Source organism: Myxocyprinus asiaticus, chromosome 46, assembly GCF_019703515.2.
Source record: "Myxocyprinus asiaticus isolate MX2 ecotype Aquarium Trade chromosome 46, UBuf_Myxa_2, whole genome shotgun sequence".
Taxonomy (NCBI): domain Eukaryota; kingdom Metazoa; phylum Chordata; class Actinopteri; order Cypriniformes; family Catostomidae; genus Myxocyprinus; species Myxocyprinus asiaticus.
In genome coordinates this window covers 13,212,283-13,231,975 of record NC_059389.1, presented here as the reverse complement: position 1 = coordinate 13,231,975, position 19,693 = coordinate 13,212,283, and the positions used below count along the sequence as shown (strand labels likewise).

The 19,693-nt window shown below is 38.5% G+C and overlaps 1 protein-coding gene across 1 annotated transcript; it reads left to right on the top strand.

Moving 5' to 3' along the window:
- The first annotated feature begins 2,555 nt into the window (after positions 1 to 2,555).
- On the top strand, positions 2,556 to 16,363 carry LOC127435551 (NADH dehydrogenase [ubiquinone] 1 alpha subcomplex subunit 9, mitochondrial-like). The gene is made up of 11 exons (XM_051689073.1): positions 2,556 to 2,643; positions 10,208 to 10,378; positions 10,666 to 10,763; positions 10,882 to 10,973; positions 11,577 to 11,718; positions 12,438 to 12,540; positions 12,769 to 12,839; positions 14,892 to 14,968; positions 15,102 to 15,197; positions 15,319 to 15,385; positions 16,091 to 16,363. Exons 1-11 carry the CDS (start codon positions 2,589 to 2,591, stop codon positions 16,259 to 16,261), a joined length of 1,143 nt encoding a protein of 380 aa, XP_051545033.1. The 5' UTR covers positions 2,556 to 2,588; the 3' UTR covers positions 16,262 to 16,363.
- Positions 16,364 to 19,693: the final 3,330 nt, after the last annotated feature.

Genomic DNA, 19,693 nt, shown 5'->3' with positions numbered 1-19,693 from the left:
GAGGAGACTGAGTCACTCACTGTCTCCACACCACCAAGCATTGAGATGTTTACAAGGAGGGATGAGGAGACTGACTATTTAAATGTTGTCTATAAAAGCTCCAAGCCATGGGACAGACTGAAGACCACCCTGGAGTGGGACAAAATATCTATTATCAGTGAAGACCTTGTCCAAGTCTCCCTAGATAAGGTCATATCCCATATGGACTATTCTGAGAGCCTCTCTCCCTGCAGTGTTGAGAGTGACAAGAAAATTGACTCAGGAATTGAAAAGGTTGGATCCAGCCTATTGCTTAAAGGTTTGAGTCGGAATAACTCCAACTCTAATAAAAAAACACCAAAAATACATGATATTGGCCTATTGGCTGAAGAAGAACATCAATGGAACTGCAGCAAACCAACAAAGAAAAAGAATGGATTTCGAGCATTCTTCAAGAAGACGTGGCAAAGATTGAAACTCACTTTTTCCAAACAGAACAGAGTAACTCCAAGTCCATAAGATTCCTGGCTTCTACAAATATTACTAATTAAAATAAACAGATTTTACTGAGAACATATGTTGTCGACTTTCCTTTATTAAACGCTTTATTTGTGACACAAGATATTGAGATTATGCTGTACTCATAATAATGAAGAAATTTGCTAAACATTTTAAGTGAAAAGACATTAATCTGGAGTTTAGTAAACTCAACCTAATTTTTTAAGATACCATGGGAAACCATATGATGCAGAATGTGATTGAATTTTAAGCAAACATACTGTATTTGGGGCTGGCTACCATTTTGGATGAGGAGAGCTCGTGGACACCGCAAAGTTTTTGACAAAATTTCAAAGGTACTTTAAACATAGTGTGAAATCAGTAGAGTTTTTTTTTTTTTTTTTTGCTATCAATGTTCTGTGTATTCGAGTTTCTGTTAGCTTGAAGTTACATTAACTACATTAAAGTTACGTTTAGTTGCAAATCTACAGTATATTGAATGTGTGTCTGCATGAGGCAAATTAGATGTGTATGTGTAAGCCGCATATTTTTCCACAAGAGACTCTTCATCTTTAACCGCTGCAGGGCCCTACTCACGTGGCAGCTGCAACTCAATCGAATCGCAGAAACTCAGCAAGCAGCAGGTAATTCCAGCAAGTTCCCTTTTCTATACCAATTTTAAATGTTTAATGCAAACATCTCATTGTAAAATCTTGAAGGGAAACCAGCTAACATTCGCTGAGTGTTGGTTTATATTCAGCTTCATCAATAGCATCTACTGTTTTAATGCTAAATGCTATTTTTTCCTGTTAAAGGTGCACTCAGCTTTTGTCTTTGTGTTATCTTGCATCATCTTGGACACTGACACGTAGTGGCTTGGATGCAGCACAATTTAAAATCAATAGTTTTCAGTTTTAGATGCCATTGTAGAAATGTATTCACAGTGAGCATGATTACTTTAATCATTGAGTGAAAGTGTCAAATAAGCTGGTCATGTGATTCTAACATGGCAGCCCCCATTTGCGGACCCTCTCTATGTAGAATAAAACAGCTTTTATGAGGTTACTGATATGTCTGGAGTCTTCATTTTAATGTGGGTGCTCTTGAATTTTGCAGTGGTGTCTTAATTTTTTTCAGAGCTGTATATTGCAAAATTACAATTAAAGTCTCTAGGAGTTAAACTTTTTTAATGAAGAAAAAAATACTGAGTTCACCTTTAAAGCTGCTCATGAACAGTATGAGCATTCAGGTTAATAATTTTAAGTTGAGCCTCAGTTATTGTATGAGACCACATTAATAAATTCATACATCAATATCATGTGAAGCATACATTTCAGTCTTTGTAATGAGTTTCACTAGTCGCATTCACACATACAGCCTTTTCCAGAAAATTACCTACAATTTTCAGTGTAGAGGTCATGTGTGAACACGACCCTTTTGAAAATAGTGGTAATTTTTGCTCTGGCAATTTTCCTTAATGTGAAATTTCCTTATTGGTGGTATGTGTGAACAGAACATTTGGTACATTTACCAGTAAAGGCAACCCAGCGATTTTCCTGCAATTTACCTGGTTGCTTGTGTGAACGGGGCCGTTGTCATTAACAACGTCAGTGCTGTCAGTTTGAGGCAAGCAACAACGACAACATTAGCCCCATTCACAAATGACCTCTAAACTGGAAATTGTATAATTTTCTAGAAAAGGCTGTATGTGTGAACGCTACTATATCGGGCACTGGCAAAGAAGTACTGCAGATTTTTTTACCTGAGAGACAGTTAATCTTCAACCATTGTGAGAAAGCATGTCAATAAAAGTTTATTAAAAAGAGAGGCCTATTATATTTACAGTCTTAACACTCTGCATCCTAAGGGCATGAATTTGGATTTGGATTTATTTATTTTTTTCCTAGTGTTGGTTCAAAACAAGAATATAAAAGACATTTAGAAAGTAGCAAAACATTTATGGTGATGGTATGGTAAAAAGCTTTACTAAAAAATTGCCCGAATTTGCAGAAATGCTCAAAAACGGCAGTAAATTCATTGTTTGCTTTCGCGTTTTTCATCTAGTGTTTGACTCTCCGCAGTTTCCGTAGTCCGTGAAAACGGCCAGAAACATGGCGGCTGTTACTCTGATTTGCCGTCCTGTGAGTGTCCTTCCCAGGATTTCAAGTGAGTTCACATTTGAATGATTTTACTATATGCACAGTTTCACTGTGAACAGATACTGTTGTGATTTAGACTGTTATATGGCCAACTTATATTATGACGAGGCCATGTTTATGGGAAATTATTGTCCTGTGTGTAGTGACCCCGAGGCCTCATCTGTTCATTAATACTTCTACAGACTTATCAAAATATACATAGACAGCCTTTTAAGCCACCTAGACGCTTTCTGATGTTTGAATTTCGTATTTTTGACAACATATGCGCTCACATAATGCCGTTATGGTAGGCAGCTAACTAGGTTTTAAGACCGTGTCCGTTTGTGTTTCAAAAGAATAACACTACAGTGGAGAAATCAGTTTGATTAATAGTTTAAACAGGTGTTTATAAATTGCATTTATGATGTTTCTATCACGTTATATGCATATCAAGTGTTAATATAATCATCTGTATTATATAATACTCTCTCAAACAGTTCTGTTCCTGTAATTTAAATGTCAATAATATTCCTATTCTGGCTTTGGTGTGCTATAATGCGTTGTTTTAAGCATATATTGTGCATAAATGCTTATTTAATGAGCACAAAACCACAGTGTTTTCTTATTGACTGATAAAGATCAAAAGTTCTATTGACATGAATGTGTCACGGGGCCGTTTACACGACAACGTTTTCAACTAAAAACGGAAAACTTTTTATGCGTTTTGGCTGTTCGTTTACACGACAACGGCGTTTTGGGGCCTGAAAACGCAAACTTTTTTGTAATTAACATTTTTTATTAAATCTTATAATAACAAGAAACACACACACACACACACACACACACACACACATTAAATTAAGCATTTATATATATATATATATATATATATATATATATATATACACACACACACACACAACATTTAAACCCCCAACCCCGCCTCCCCAAAAAACAATCCTGTGGTCACACTTAAGTAAATATATACATATACATACATACATACATACATACATATACACACATAATAATCATACTGAATTAAAAACTATACTACATTACTCTCTCCACACCCCACCCGAGAGCCCCCCAAAAATTCCAAATACCTGCCCCATTTCCGGACAAACAAATCTAAATCACCCCGTCTTCCCGATGACACCTCCTCATAAGCTGCTACCCTCCCCATCACCGTGCGCCACTCCGGATATGGGGGCGCACCAGCTGACCTCCAACCCCTCAAAATAACCTGCCTGGCGATCATCACACAGGTAAGAACCCAGTTCTCAATATGGCCATCCCCTACATCGATGACCGCCCCATCGACCAGAACACAAAGTCTGGGGCAAAACGAAACCCGAGTGCCCACCACGTCGCACAAAAAATTCTGAACCTTCGACCAGAATTTCTGGATCTCGATACACCACCAAAAAACATGGGCCATGTCTCCATCCTCCGATTGGCATCTCCAGCAGGTGGGTGTGTCTTTAAGACCAAGCCTATACAGTCTGGAGTGGGTCCAATAAAATCTATGCAAAATTTTGAATTGTATAAGGCGCACCCTTGCATCTCTAGATGCAGACTTAATGTTTTTAAGAAACTTAGCCCACACTCCTTCCTCCAATGCCAAGTTGAAATCTTTCTCCCATACTCTCTTGAGAGAAGTTAAGGCTCTGTCCCCCAGACTCTAAATTAACAGGGAGTAGTACACTGATTACTCATGACCTTTTCCAAAAGCCGCAATCAAATCTCCCAAAACATCTGCCTCCTTAGGTTGGTGTGTGCTACTCCCAAAAACAGTACAAAGCAGGTGGCTCAGTCGTAAATACCTATAAAACTGAGGTCTGGGGAACCCAAAATGTTGGACCAAGTTTTCAAATGATCTCAACACTCCACTTTCATATAGGTCACCGAGTGTAGCAACCCCCCTCACAATCCACTCTGGCCAGCAGAAAGGGGACTTGCCAATATACAATCTTTGGTTCAGCCATATGCTCGAGGCAACATTTAAATAAGTGTCCAATTTAAACAATCTGGACACTTTAGTCCATACCGAGTGTAAATGCGAAATAACGGGGTGTAACTTTTCCAATTAGTTTGATAGAGATGCTTTCTAATGGCAAAATAGGGTCAAGGACTGCCTGTTCAATAACAAACCAGGGGGGAGCTCTCTCAGGTGGAAGTGACCAATGAGCCAAATGTCTGAGACTGAACGCATAGTAATAAAACAAAATCTTGGGTAGGCCTAGCCCACCTTTGTCTGTCGGCCTATGTAACTTATTAAAATGCAATCTTACATGTTTACATTTGGTTGAAGGACTTTTCTATGCTAACAAATTGCTTGAAATAAGAGAGGGGACATCTACAGGGAGAGATTGTCACAGGTAGTTAAATTTTGGAATACAATTCATTTTAATAACATTAACCTTCCCAATCATCGTTAGATGTAATGAAGCCCACCTGCCCACATCACTCGAAAAGTGCTAAAAGTGCGGCTGCTAATGGTTCCAGGGCAAGACAGAACAATAATGGGGAAAGAGGGCAACCCTGCCGGGTGCGCCTATCCAGAGTAAAATATTCTGAAATTAATCCATTTGTTTATACCGCTGCTACAGGCTGTCTATAAAGTAACTTAATCCAACCAAAAAATGTGCATTAACCCCGCGCACGACAGCGCCAACCGGCGTCAATCCCTTTAAACTCAAAGAGTCCATATACGCCTATGAGAGCCCCCGTGACAACTCTGCCATCGGATTGCTCAATTTTGCCTCACAAATTTGTAAGGCAAAATTACATAACATCAAATATTTTGTAAAACAAACCCCAGTCAATAGGCAGTATAAACACAAAGAATGTGTAGACTCATTCACAGAACTGTCTCGAAGGTGTGTTCCTTCACAAAACAAATTCCAGCTGATATAAAGCCGTTCATTTTCCTCGGACAGACAAACAATCTTCAGTGAGCTAGCTGATGAGTGCAGCAGATGATGTAATCATTCCAATGTCCCACGAAAATACTCCACAAATCATACTCCAACCAACAGAAGGTATAAGCACAAGGAACTGACAGATTCATCCATAACTGTTCCGAAGTAATGTTATTTAACAAAACAAGCTCCAACCGCTAGGCGGAACCAGCACAAAAGGAAATGAAACACGCGTCCCGGTTCCTTGGATGGTAAAGAGTCAGTTCACTCGGAGGCCACATAAAAGTATATCCCTTGATTTACACAGTCCGCCAACTTTATAAAAGACATCCTTGTGTGGGCATGTAGATATTTTGCGGTCATCCGTAGTGTCTATTCTCAATCTGCCCGGGATCTTCATTGTAAAAGTGATCTTCCATCAATGCAAAAGTTTCTTTAAGGAAATGTGTTAATCCACAAAACAAACTCCAGCTGCTCGGCGGAGCCAATGCAAAAAGAAACAAAAATGGTGCCCAGCTTCCTCCGAAAGCCAGAGTATGTACAGTGAGTCAATCCACTCACAAGAAAAACACCCAATGGTTACTCACCCAATGTTTCAATAAAAGTCCCTGATTGGAACATGTAAATACTTTGTTCATTCTCAGTCTGACCGGAAACATCAGAGCAAAAGTGATCTTTCGCTGATGTAAGAGTTTCTTGCATTCCCTAAACCAATCGTGTTTCACTCTTGTTGAGTTCGCAAAGTCCGAGAACAAGAAAATATTGTAATTCTTCAAGAAAGCTTTCCTTTGCTCCTCGCCTGGCGCAACATGAAATCTTTATTGGATGATCTAAAAAATTTGGCCAGAATCGATCGGGGCCTGTCTCCCTCAGCAGATCTGCGAGCCAGGGCTCTGTGAGCTTGCTCGATTTCCAGGTTGTAGCCTGTTATGTTGAGCAGACTCGGGAAAAGCTTATCTAGGAATTTCACCATATCTCTGCCCTCTTCATGCTCAGGAATTCCAACAATTCAAATGTTAATCCTGCGGCTTCTATTCTCAAGATCTTCAATCTTCAAGAACACGTTCCAAATCAACTTTGGTCGCAGGCGGATTAGCGGCCAATTCCCTCTCCGATGACCCCAAATAATCGACTCGTCTCTCAACATCCGTCACTCTTGCGGCTAACTCAGAGAATTTTTTTTTCCATTGCTGTAATCGATCGACGTATTACAGCGAGATCCTCCAAGTCCGCAAGTACCTTCGTCAACATCACCGACATGTTGGAGAGTTGACACTGGATTCCTTCTCCCCCCGCGCCATCCAAATCGAGTCCCCGGTCCTCTCTGGGCTTTCATCTTGAACCTGTAAGTGTCTTTTAATGTCTCTAGAGCCCAAGGATTTTGACTTCTTTGCCATGTTTACCTCAAACAGCAAATGTGTAACTGGGTGTATCGAATTTCACCAGATTATATCATGAAAATAATTAAAAAAATTAGCAAAGTGCACAGATCTGTCTCTCACACATCTGCCCTTCGCATAGCGTCACCAGAACTCCGAAAACGCAAACTTTTGAAAACGGGTTTCAAAGTGCAAGTTTTTGAAAATGATGACATCATACGCATGCGTATTACGTGTTATATAAAGAATGATGGATTGATAGGCATCAATTTGAGATGTGTAATTATCAATATGAATACTGGTGTCTGTCCAAATAACAATAATCAACAATTTATTCATTTGGAGTGTTTTGTATGGAGTGTGAACATTGTACAGTTGGCAGATCCTGCAGTTTGAAAATCTTGAAATTAATGTATGGATTCAAATGGGAAAAATGTATTTGCATTTTAAATGTAATTTATTTATTTACTTTTATTTGATGTACAATTCATTCACCCACCGCTTATGTATATAGCCTATAGACAGATTTGTTGCCATGTACAGTATTCAATGATATGCTTAGAATATGAAAACGTGAGGCAGTGAAAATGCATGTTAGATCCAGTGTACACAAGACCTCTCTCTCCGTCAGAAGATATCCATATATCAGAGTTCTGTCTGACAGTGGCGTATCCAGGACATTTTTACTGGGGTGGCCAAGATGGGGCACAGACCTAGTGTGGGGTGGCGATACCGGGAGAACCTTTATGAATGTCACATGATCAAAATGTTTAAATATCGCATTGCTTTGCTTCAACATCTACACATGTAGAATAAATGAATTCTTAAACTCATGTTAGCATTCACTGAATTGTTTGTATTCAATATCAGACTGTTGTTTTGACATTTGACAGTTTTCTATTCCTGTTCTATTCCAACCTATTACAGTTTCAGGGAATCTCTGATTATTTTAACATAACATCCATTTTTAAATCAGTAATTGTTTAGGAAAAGTCAGTTACAAATTTTTAAGAGCTATTCTCATTGTAGAGAATTAATCTGCGTATAACATCAGGTATAGTGTATAATCATAAAAAGATACAAGTACAGGTGATAACTGATTGAGGCGCAATTCAATCAATCATTCAATCAGTTATTCATTCATTTATTAGCTATAACTGCACTGTCCAGCAGAAATATTGTTAAATTGGGTACAAATCAGTGTGTGAAATTGGCTACGAGGGTTTATAGGTGTCTGTCTGGAAACCCCAAAATTGCAGATTGAGCTCTGAATACAGTAAAAAACAAAACTCTATTTACAGTGTCTACTCAGGTTTATTTTCCACATGTTCTGGTAGCTTCAATTACTTTGAATATTACCAAATAAAATAGTTAGTCAAATCATTTGCGGCATTTAAGTGCAATTTGCCCTGCCTCTGCATATTTAAAATGTCAAATAAGGTATAAAAACTTTGAAGATTTTATTGGTCTGACTGACCAATAATACATATAAAGAGCTCATAAATAACTCATGTAAAGATTTAAAGTGCATTCACAGCACAAACCCTTCCATTTCACACACAGGTTAGCCATATATATAACTTTAGCTATTGAACATATACATCTGTAAAACGCTTTACACACATCAGAAAACATGGCATTTCATATTTCATGTCAATATAAAGATAACATGCTGAATGTGGTTTAGGGTCTAGCTTACCCTTTAACCTAGCTACTGTAACAATGAAAAAATGTTTTCACATTCACATGGAAATTCGGGATAAATAAAACAGCTTTCTTTTTGACCACAAATCGACGTCGTCAACTCATTGGAAGTTGGAGGAAGACGCTAGCTCGTGTCAGCTTCGTGCTTCTGACCGACCGTTATTCTCCAGACCTGGCGCCCGCTGCCCGTGACCTGCGGCACCTGCCTGGCCGCCCGCAGCCTGCCCCTCCCCCCACTGATCAAAGATCAGCTCACACAGCTTCAGTCCCACGACTACTATAATGGTCAGAAATATAAAACCGACCCTGGGTCAGTGTGGCTCTAAATCAACAAATGACCTGAGATGTCATCTTTGATTGACTGGTGTTTCTATTTGTTCTTCGTTCTTGTGTTGATGAACAACCAATCAGTTCTGGGGTGGCCACAGGGTGGCCAATGAGATTTCAGGGGTGGCCCAGGCCACCACAGGCCACCCCCTAAAATCACCACTGCTGTCTGATATCCAAAACCAGTCAACAGCTTATGTTAACTTACTCTCCTACCAGCCCAAGAGTCAGCAGGGGGAATACAGAAGAAGGCAGGAGACGAAGTGATTGTAAAAATGAGCAGAGTTTATTTAATAATCTTGAGAGTTGAGTCTATAGGCATGCGCGCGAGTACTTCAAAACAATGCACGAGACATTTAAAACTACAATAGCGGACTACAGGACTGTGTTTGTGCTGCTCAAGATTGAGTTTATTGACGCTTCTCCAGCAAAGTATTTTGTCCAGACAAAATTGCTCGATGCTTTCGCCATCTTCATTGTTTGTATTCTGTGGAAGATTGCTTATTTTCACAGGAGCGTAGTGTTTCTTTACAAAGTGACATTGCCAACTACTGGCCTGGCATGCATAATACAGCGTTTTTAGTCATTTTCGCGGATCCGTGTGAACGGGGATCGTTCTGACAACGTTGTCGTCTGTACGCGAAACTTTTCAAAAACGCAAAGGAAAAACTTTTCTGTTTTTAGTACATCGTTGTCATGTAAACGTACCCTTAAAGTGATAGTTCACCCAAATATGAACATTCTCTCAATTTTAACTCACCCTCAGGCCATCCCAGATGTGTATGACTTATTTTGTTCTGCAGAACACAAACTGAACATTTGTAGAAGAATATTTCAGCTCTGTAGGTCCATACAATGCAAGTGAATGGTTACCAGACCTTTTGAAGCTCCAAAAAGCACATAAAGGCTGCATAAAAGTAATCCATAAGACTCCAGTTGTTAAATTCATGTCTTCAGAAGCCATATGATAGGTGTGGGTGAGAAACAAATAAATATTTAAGTCTTATTTTACTGGAGTCTTATGGATTACTTTTTTACTTTTATGCCTTTATATGCTTTTTGTACCTTCAAAGGTCTGGCCACAATTCACTTGCATCTACAGATCTATATCTACTTTTAAAAATCTTCATTTGTGTTCAGCAGAAAAAAGAAAGCCAAATATATCTGGGATGGCATGAGGGTGAGTAAATGAGAGAATTTTTGTTTTTGGGTGAACTATCCTTTAACAGTTTTCCATTGTTTCTCCTCTGTACTTTAGGCACCTGTTCTCCAGTGGTGCTTGCAGCTGGGCCTGTGGCAGTCCAGCACAGGAGGATTCATCATGCTGTGTTGCCCCGGGGAAAAGGAGGCCGCTCCTCCTCCAGTGGAGTAGCTGCAACCGTGTTTGGAGCCACTGGCTTCCTTGGGAGATATGTTGTCAACCGACTCGGTGAGTCAAGATTAGAGTTGTCACGATGCCAAAATTTCAGTAGTCGATACTGTTACCAATGAAATTGCACTGTTCTCGATATCAGTTTTGATACCACAGCAAAAATGACTATAAATGTTACAGTTTTAAGTGGCTTTTTTTATATTCTAGGATCTACTTGGTGCTACTTTTAAGATCCCTAGTTGAGATATTGTTCTTAGCAAAAGCAGAATAAGCTCAGTTCACTTGTAGCCTAAACCATACAATGCTATTTTATTGGTTTATTAAGTTGTTTGACTTTGTTTCAGGACGAATGGGGTCCCAGATCGTGGTCCCCCACCGATGTGACCAGTACGATCTTATGTACCTCAGACCCATGGGAGATCTCGGCCAAATCATCTTTATGGTGAATACAACATGTACATCATCTTGTGTCTTATATTAGGAGCACCAGATTTTTCTCTAATGAAAGGATGTTGGAATATGGGCTTCTCTGATAAAAAAGCTTTTTGACATTGTTTCAGGAATGGGATGCAAGAGATAAAGAATCAGTCAAAAGAGCAATCGCACACTCCAACGTTGTAATCAACCTTGTGGGAAGAGAGTGGGAGACGAGGTATTTGATAGACTGTACTGGAAAATTAACACCATGAGGGTTCAACAGTAAGGATTTTCTGCTCACCTGGTCCAGCCAGTAGTTCTTGCCCTTCCAACAATTTCACTGGCACTGCCACATTTATGATTTGTGCTCTTTTAGCCATTTTTATGACATTTTAGTTTCTTCATTAAGCGTTATTCATTACGTTTTCTTTACAAAACAGATGTATGATAGCTATAAATTCATATAAATTCAATTTTGCTGGAAAATAATGGCATATTGAATAAAACATTTCTGATTTGTTCTCAACTTCTTTTCAATTCTAACTGATCTTCCAAGACTAAAGAAAGTCAGTCTTGTTATTTTGACAAATCTACCTATACTTATTGTTTAGCCCTAATAATGATAATGTGACAAACTTAGAGCTTTTTTTTTTTTTTTTTTATAAGAGCATTTTCAAGATCAAAGGATCCTTGATTTATTAATATTAAACTAAATCCAACCTTTTTCAAACCCAGATCTATTTAAAATAATCTGATGTTAATGGGTAAGTAGTAAAGTGTTGAATAGATTATTGCTATAACACAGAAATATTATAACACATACTTTTTCCTCTTAAAGAAACTGCAAATTTGAAGATGTCTTCGTCTCCATCCCCCAGCAAATTGCAAGGGCAGCACGCGAAGCCGGAATTAAAAAACTAATCCATATGTCTCACCTTAATGCAGATATCCGCAGCCCCTCCAAGTATCTAAGGAATAAGGTAATGCAACATCTGCAACAAAGCTATGAGGAAGAGTACAGGTAGAGTCAACACGAAATCAGAATGGACCCTGTTTAAATTCTTAATACACATTCCTCGTCTTATTGTGCATGATTCATCAGTGCACGTTATTCCAAAACAAAAATTCTAAATAAATTGCGCCACCTCTGAAACGACTTTCCTTTTTGGCTGGAATCAATTAAGCCTGAAATAATGTTAACCAATTGCTAAATAGCTATGTAGGCATTGTTTTAGGCTACTGTTGTAGGTAATGCAGCAGTTCTAAAATCTGCCCAATAGTTAATGCGTCAGTTTAATGCCAGTTAGTGGTAATGTAATAAATGTTCTGGCAATAATAGTAAATGATGGAAGTGTTACCTTCTGTATACGCCAAGATGCTCTTGAGGGTGAACTTGACCTTCGGCTTCTTTCAAAAGTAGGTGCTGCCATTGTTGCAGGACAGGAGTAGCCCTTCACAATCAAATGCAAACTTTATTCTACTGGGATAGAGACGCATTTCGCAATCAAGCCCTGTCCTATCTTTTTTTTGTTGAATATTCTGTTTCACTTGGAAAGGGGTCACATTATGATTGCTTTTTCCTGTTCCCTTGAAAAATTTTGCATTCTGTATGTAAACATGATTTTTCCCATTCTGCAAAATTACAGTAAATAGTTGGTTTAATGATTGTTTAATAAATTGTCAGTGTGTCCTCTTTTAGGCTGTAGGTGAGGCAGCAGTGAGGGAAGAGTTTCCTGATGCCATCATTATGAAACCTTCTGAGTGCTTTGGAAGAGAGGACAGATTCTTTAACCATTTTGCTAGTAGGTTTCTGACTTCACCCTGAAAAGGGTATTTATTGTAACTATTTAAAGTATGCTTTCATTTATATGTGGTTTATGGCAACAGAGGAACAATTGGGTTTGCGTTAAAGACAACTGTAGGGGGCATCCTAGTTCACATCTAACCAAAGACATGCATGTTAAGCATCAGCATGTTGTTTTGCTGTATTTATGTTTTCCTTTTGTCTACTCACTATTGTTTGTGTTTAGACATGCGTTGGTTTGGTAAAGCTGTGCCTCTTATTGCAATGGGCAAGAAGACAGTCAAACAGCCTGTTCATGTGAGTACAATGGACCTATATGTCAGTTCATCCTTCTGTCCAAAAAAATCATCTTATTAATGTTTAGCCTATCTTTGCCTGTGTTTTTCATATCTTCAAATGTATATACTGTGTTTGCTCAGAAATGGCTTAAAAGGTTGTTTTTTTTTTCCTCCAGAGGAACCATTGTTTTGGCCAAACAACAGCCGACCAAACAGCCAATTATTTTCAAATTGTTTAGTGGCAGAAGTACAGTAAAGAACACTTGATAATCCCACACTGTTTTTTATTAAATGAACACAAGGATGAATTATATTGAATCATTTTCTTTTAACAATACATAGTAATGTTTAAACTGCAATATTTACTTACAAATATTTTTTACTAAAACATTTTAACACATAAAAAGCCACGTGATGACTTTTGCAAACATTCTTTTCTTTGGGGGGGGATTTTCTCCCCAATTTGGAATGCCCAATTCCCAATGCGCTCTAAGTCCTCATGGTGGTGTAGTGACTCGCCTCAATCCAGCGTGACTCTACCCACCCTAGCAACCGGGCCAATTGGTTGCTTAGGAAGCCTGACTGGAGTCACTCAGCATGACCTGGATTCGAACTCGCGACTCCAGGTGTGGTAGTCAGCGTCTTTACTTGCTGAGCTACCCAGGCCCCTTTTGCAAACATTCTTGACTGATGAGACTAATGAATTGTTGAATCAGTTATGAATCATTTGTTGGACGGATTCACAGAAATTAGTTGAACTTAAAGGGTTAGTTCACACAAAAATGATTTTTTTTTTACTCTCCTTTAAGCCATCCCAGATGTGTATGACTTCTTAAGCAGAACCGAAGTGAAGATTTTTATAAGCACATTTCAGCTCTGTTTGTCCATACAATGCAAGTAATCAGGTGCTATCAGGCTGCTGGCTGTTTGACAGTCCAAAAGACATATTTGGGCAGCATAAAAGGAGTCCACATGACTTCAGTCGATCAATTAATGTCTGTGACGAGGAGGAGGGCGTGGAGCGGGAGAGAGATAAAACGAGGAGCCGGAGACGCCAGAGAGAGAGAGATGCATAAAGTTGTGTGTATGTCATTGTTTATGTTGAAAGTCTTGTGATTGTTAATCCGGTTCTTGCTTCCTCCTTTTCTCTCTCCCGCTGATTGGGCAGCTCAGCGCCGGGTGTGCATCCTCTCGCCCTGGCCACGCCCTCCTCCTAATCACAATGTGTTCAGAAGCAAATTGATAGGTTTGTGTAAAAAAGAAATTGATAATTAAAATTGTATTAACTTTAAAAAAATCGCTTCTTGCCAGCTTTCGACGCATCACGTTGCAGTCGCGTGACACAAGCGCAATGGCACTTTCATGCGAGAAGTCGGAAGTGTGCACTTTGGATAAAACAGAGGGACGAATGTCACACGAGAGTTGGGTCATTTCAAACAGCAATCCAGCACTGACCGGAAGCGATTTAAAGTGAACAACTTTTAATTATAGATTTGTTTCATACACCAACCTATTGGTTTGCTTCAGAAGACATTTATTAATTGACTGGAGTCGTGTGGATTACTTTTATGCTGCCCAAATATGCCTTTTGGACTGTCAAACAGCCAGCAGCCTGATGGCACCTGTTTACTTGCATTGTATGGACAAACAGAGCTGAAATGTGCTTATAAAAATCTTCGGTTCTGTTGAAGAAGGAAAGTCATACACGTCTGGGATGGCTTAAAGGTGAGTAAATCATGAGAGAATTTTCATTTTTGGGTGAACTAACCCTTTAACAACTCCACAGTCATTTTTGCTATTAAAGTTGAGATCAGAGACACTTTGTCTCTATCTCAACACTCTCATACATCTGGTTCGTATGACAAGGTGGGATTGCTAAATTAGTTTGTCACGCTCTTTAAGAAAATGATTTTAGATTTTATAATGCCAGCAAAGTCATTGCAAAAATATTCTATATATTGCCCAGCCCTACTGTCCATTTAAAGCCAGTACCATTTTCTGTCTGTGATCACGGTGGCATATTATTTTCGGTTTAAAAATGTATTATTTTACCCTTATTAAATTTATCGAGGTGGTGGATGTGGCCAAAGCCATCGTCAGTGCCATCAAAGACCCTGATGCCAATGGGAAAACATATGCATTGGTTGGGTAAGGATTGTCCCGATCTCTTAAGTTGTGTTTGTTTTTAGGGATGTTTTCAAATTTTGGCAAACTTTGGTTCAGTCTGCTAGGATTTTCTGTGTTCTCATAAAGAGTTTTGATAAATTGCCTTGCTCTACAGGCCCAATCGCTACTTGTTGCATGACTTGGTGGAGTATGTGTACGCGGTGGCCCACAGGCCGTTTGTTGCTTATCCCATACCTCGCCCTCTCTATCAGTAAGCAGTAGTCTCATAAATTTTTACTATTTCATAGAAATTATCTTAGCCAAACTATTTACGGAAGCTGACTTAGGACTTGGCAGCTTCATATATTCACTTTTGGTTTCTTTGTTTTCAGCTTCATCGCAAGCTTCTTTGAGATGAACCCTTTTGAGCCCTGGACAACACGAGATAAAGTCGACCGGGTATGTGTCTCGGAGTATTTTTGTGATTTACTTTTCAGTCAACTGAATGTCACTAAAGATTGTCATATAATACTTTGTGTGAAAACCTCTAAATTGGTATTAATTGTAGTGATCACATATTAGCTCTGTTCCAAAACCTAGTGAGCGACCTTGTTGTCTACTGCATACATGTACAGCTGCCTTCTAAAGCATCGTAACTGAAATGGAACTTTATAAATGACTGATTTGGAACACTCCACTTGGTCAGCAACTTTACACAGCATGTAAAAATGGATCCTTATTTAAATGTTTGAGGCTTGACTCACAATTCCAATAGTTTAACATTAGCATGTTGCTAAGCTAATAAAACAATATGCTAATTAACTTAAACATATTTGGCACACAAATTTGGCCTTAAGTTCAGTTTCAGTCATGAAACTCTACATGGAGAAAGCTGACAAGTTTTCTTACTGAAACCCTCCTCCTCCTCAGCAGCACTGGTCTACATCTGCTTCACAAGAATTGTATGCATGTCCAAATGTGCAGCGGCATTTCTTAAAAGCCTTCAGCCTTTGTGTCGGAAGCGTGCCTTTGTTGCCTTAATGCTGTCTGTGTAGGCAGCTCACTGGGTTTTGCAACAGAGCTCTTTTCTTTGTTTAGCAGCACATGTAATGTGCAACCCAAAAATGTGACAAATAATCATCCATACAATCTCCCCAATTCTAGTTCCACACAACAGACATGAAGATTCCTGACCTCCCAGGTTTGGAGGACATGGGCATCACACCTTCCTCCGTTGAGCAGAAGGCGATTGAAACCTTACGACGTCATCGCCGCTATCGTTTCCTGGAAGCTGAACTTGGAGAGACCAAGCCTGCCAAAACAGTCAGCTACTGAGCATCTGGTGGTCAGTCCTGGTCTGTCAGCACTCTGACGCTCCTCACGTGTTGTCGAATTTTACCTTTTTTTCTGTAAATAAATGAAGATATTCAACCTATAGTTTTGCCTCATCTTTTTTTTTTTCCCCCAGGTGTGGGATGCTTTTCTTATTTTAGATCTGGAACAAATAAACAGTGTCCCCAAAAAAATTTTGAACAGTTGAGCCACATGTAAAAAATTTATGAAACATATCACAAAAATAAGTTTATATGCTCATAAGAGATAAAACTATGTACATATTGTTAAAAATTAAAATAAATAATCAGAGTCTTTTGTGTTGTAAAATATTAGTGGAACATGTCCATAGTTAATGCACTGAACTACACTAGTGGTTACTCTGCTAGAACGCTTTTAAGAGCTTAAACCTTACACACTTATCAACAGAGAACCCTATTCCATCTATCCACATGACGCTTTGCATGTGGTGTGGGTGGAATTTCCAGTTAAGCATAAACAATCGTTATGTTATGTACTAACGCACAGGGTTGGGGAGTAACGGAATACATGTAACGGGATAACATATTTAAAATACTAAATATTAGTAACTGTATTCCACTACAGTTACAATTTAAATCATTGGTATTTAGAATACAGTTACATTCAAAAAGTATTTTGATTACTGAAGAGATTACTTTGCATTTTATTGTCATTTGTTTCATTTAATATTTAGTCCTTTCAGATGGAAAATATTTATACATATAAATGATGCGATCCAAAGTGCACTTGAACAGCGGTGAAACATTTTCTTATGATGTGTTACATTCATACGAGTAGACAGAGAAGTAAGTTTGAAGTTTGGAGCAGAAGAAATAGAAATAAAACTTGTGTAAATTGTCAGCTTTACACTAAGCTAAAATGCTATTTCTAGCCATTTTACATGCACGTGTTACCAGACACGATCATATTTATTAATCAAGAAAATTCACGTTGGATCATAATTTCTTTTTTCTAGCAAGACCTTTGATATTAGGGCAAAAATCGTATTCTTGATAATTTTTGTATTGTTTTCCTGTAAAATCTAAAAATCCTTAAAACAAGATCAATTTGATTGATCTTGTTTTAGAAACAACACTGCATAAGATATTTAGGTTTTTCAGAGAATGTTTTTTTAACATGTGTATTTTGATTTACTGTATTGACAGAGTTTTTATAGTCAAAACAAGTGAAAAAATCTACCAGTGCTGAAGAAATAATCCAAAGTATTTAGAATACGTTACTGACCTTGAGTAATCTAACGGAATATGTTACAAATTACATTTTAAAGCATGTATTCTGTAATCTGTAGTGGAATACATTTCAAAAGTAACCCTCCCTACCCTGCTAAAGCATTATAAAAATAGGCAAACTTGAGAACAAATTATCACAGAATTATAGCCAGGCCATGTTGTTCTTCCTCAACTATCTGTTAATTTTGCTTCACAAATAGAAGCATTTTTCCTGCTTGCAATTTACTTTCTTTTAAGTGTCTTTGGGTTTTTTTCTCCCAATTTGGAATGGCCAATTCCCAATGTACTTTTAAGTCCTCGTGGTCCCGTAGTGATTCGCCTCAGTCCGGGTGGCGGAGGACGAATTCCAGTTGCCTCCGCGTCTGAGATCGTCAACCCGCGCATCTTATCACGTGGCTTGTTGAGCTGTTGCTATGGAGACATAGCGCGTGTGGAGGCTTCACGCCATCCACCGTGGCATCCACGCGCCCCACCGAGAACGAACCACATTATAGCCACCACAAGGAGGTTACCCCATGTGACTCTACTCTCCCTAGCAACCGGGCCAATTTGGTTGCTTAGGAGACCTGGCTGGAGTCACTCAGTGAGTGTCTTTGCTTTAAAAGATAAGTGAGGAAGAACAGTATCGCCTCGTTATAATTCTGTGATCATTTGTTCTATAGTTTTTGTCATTTTAATGCTGCGTTAATACGTAATTGTTTATGCTTAACCAGAAGTTCAATAATGCTATTGTTTATATGTAATTCATTGCTCTCCATTTCTGGATGTCGGACCGTAACAGTGGATAATATAAGAATATAAGCTGATTACTTTTTGCAAATTAAGTGAAAAGAGCACACAAACAAATTAAGCGTTTTCAAACAGATGTTCCTAAGTCAGTCATTCTGTAGGCAGCTGATGGAAGAAGCAGCCTCTGGGACTGGAGCACTGTGCTTTGCGAGTGGTTTCTGATCATAACATTGCTGTTTTAGATACATTTTTAGTTTTGCTTGATTATTAGGATAACAATTAACTGCACACATCGTCTGGGGAATTTTAAAGTAATCTTACAACATTTCAAAAGCAAGAATCTAACCGCATGACAAGCAAGCAAGCAGTGACTGGCTACACACAAAACGCCAACCAATTGCACTTCCGCTAGCCAACCGGAAATTCTGCCCACCTTGCGAAATACAGTGGACTCGCTGAGAATAGTGTGGATTCGGTTAAAATTGTCCCGATACATAAAATGTGGAATTTTATTTTAAGAAATGTAATAATTTTAGTGGTTTTACTGTAGTGAAGATAGTGTTATGCATTTCTTTTGAGATTTTATGGTGTTTTTAACTTTATTTACCTAAATTACATATAAATTACTAAATGCATTCATGTTCATATAAAATAAGCATGTTTTATGTAATCTTCACTTCAATAAAACTTCATTTCAGTAAATTGATAGACTGTCAAAACATCAAAATATGTCATGCATTGGGGTGTCTCTAGTGACATCTGATGGAATAAACATAACTGCAGTGGCTTCAGTGCTCCATTCATTGGCTGATCTCTATAAGCCAATGTTGTAATAAACTTAATTTCTAGATATTATCACAAGTTATGCATTGGATATTCCCTCACTAAGTACTTTATTTGGAACACCTGTACACCTAGTTATTCATGCAATTATCTAACCAGCCAATCGTGTGGCAGCAGTGCAGTGCATAAAATCATGTAGATATGGGTCAGGAGCTTCAGTTAATGTTCACATCAACCATCAGAATGGGTAAAAAATGTGATCTCATGGATTTAGACCGTGGCATGAATGTTGGTGCCAGACGGGCTGTTTTCGGTATTTCCATAACTGCTGATCTCCTGGAATATTCTCTTGAGTTGACTCAGAATGGTTCCAAAAATGAAAAACATCCAGTGAGCGGCAGTTCTGTGGATGGAAATGCCTTGTTGATGAGAGAGTTCAACTGAGAATTGATAAAAAAACTTTTTACAAATAAAAGTGTAAACTCTCTCACAGTGGGGTCAGATTAAGACTTTGATCTGACCTTAAAGTGTGTGTGTGTGTGTGTGTGTGTGTGTGCTCTGCATTGTGGCTGATTGATTTTTATTTGACAAAATACAAATAAAGAAATGCTCTGTTATAGCCTCATTTATTTCTGTGTGTGTGTGTCTGTGT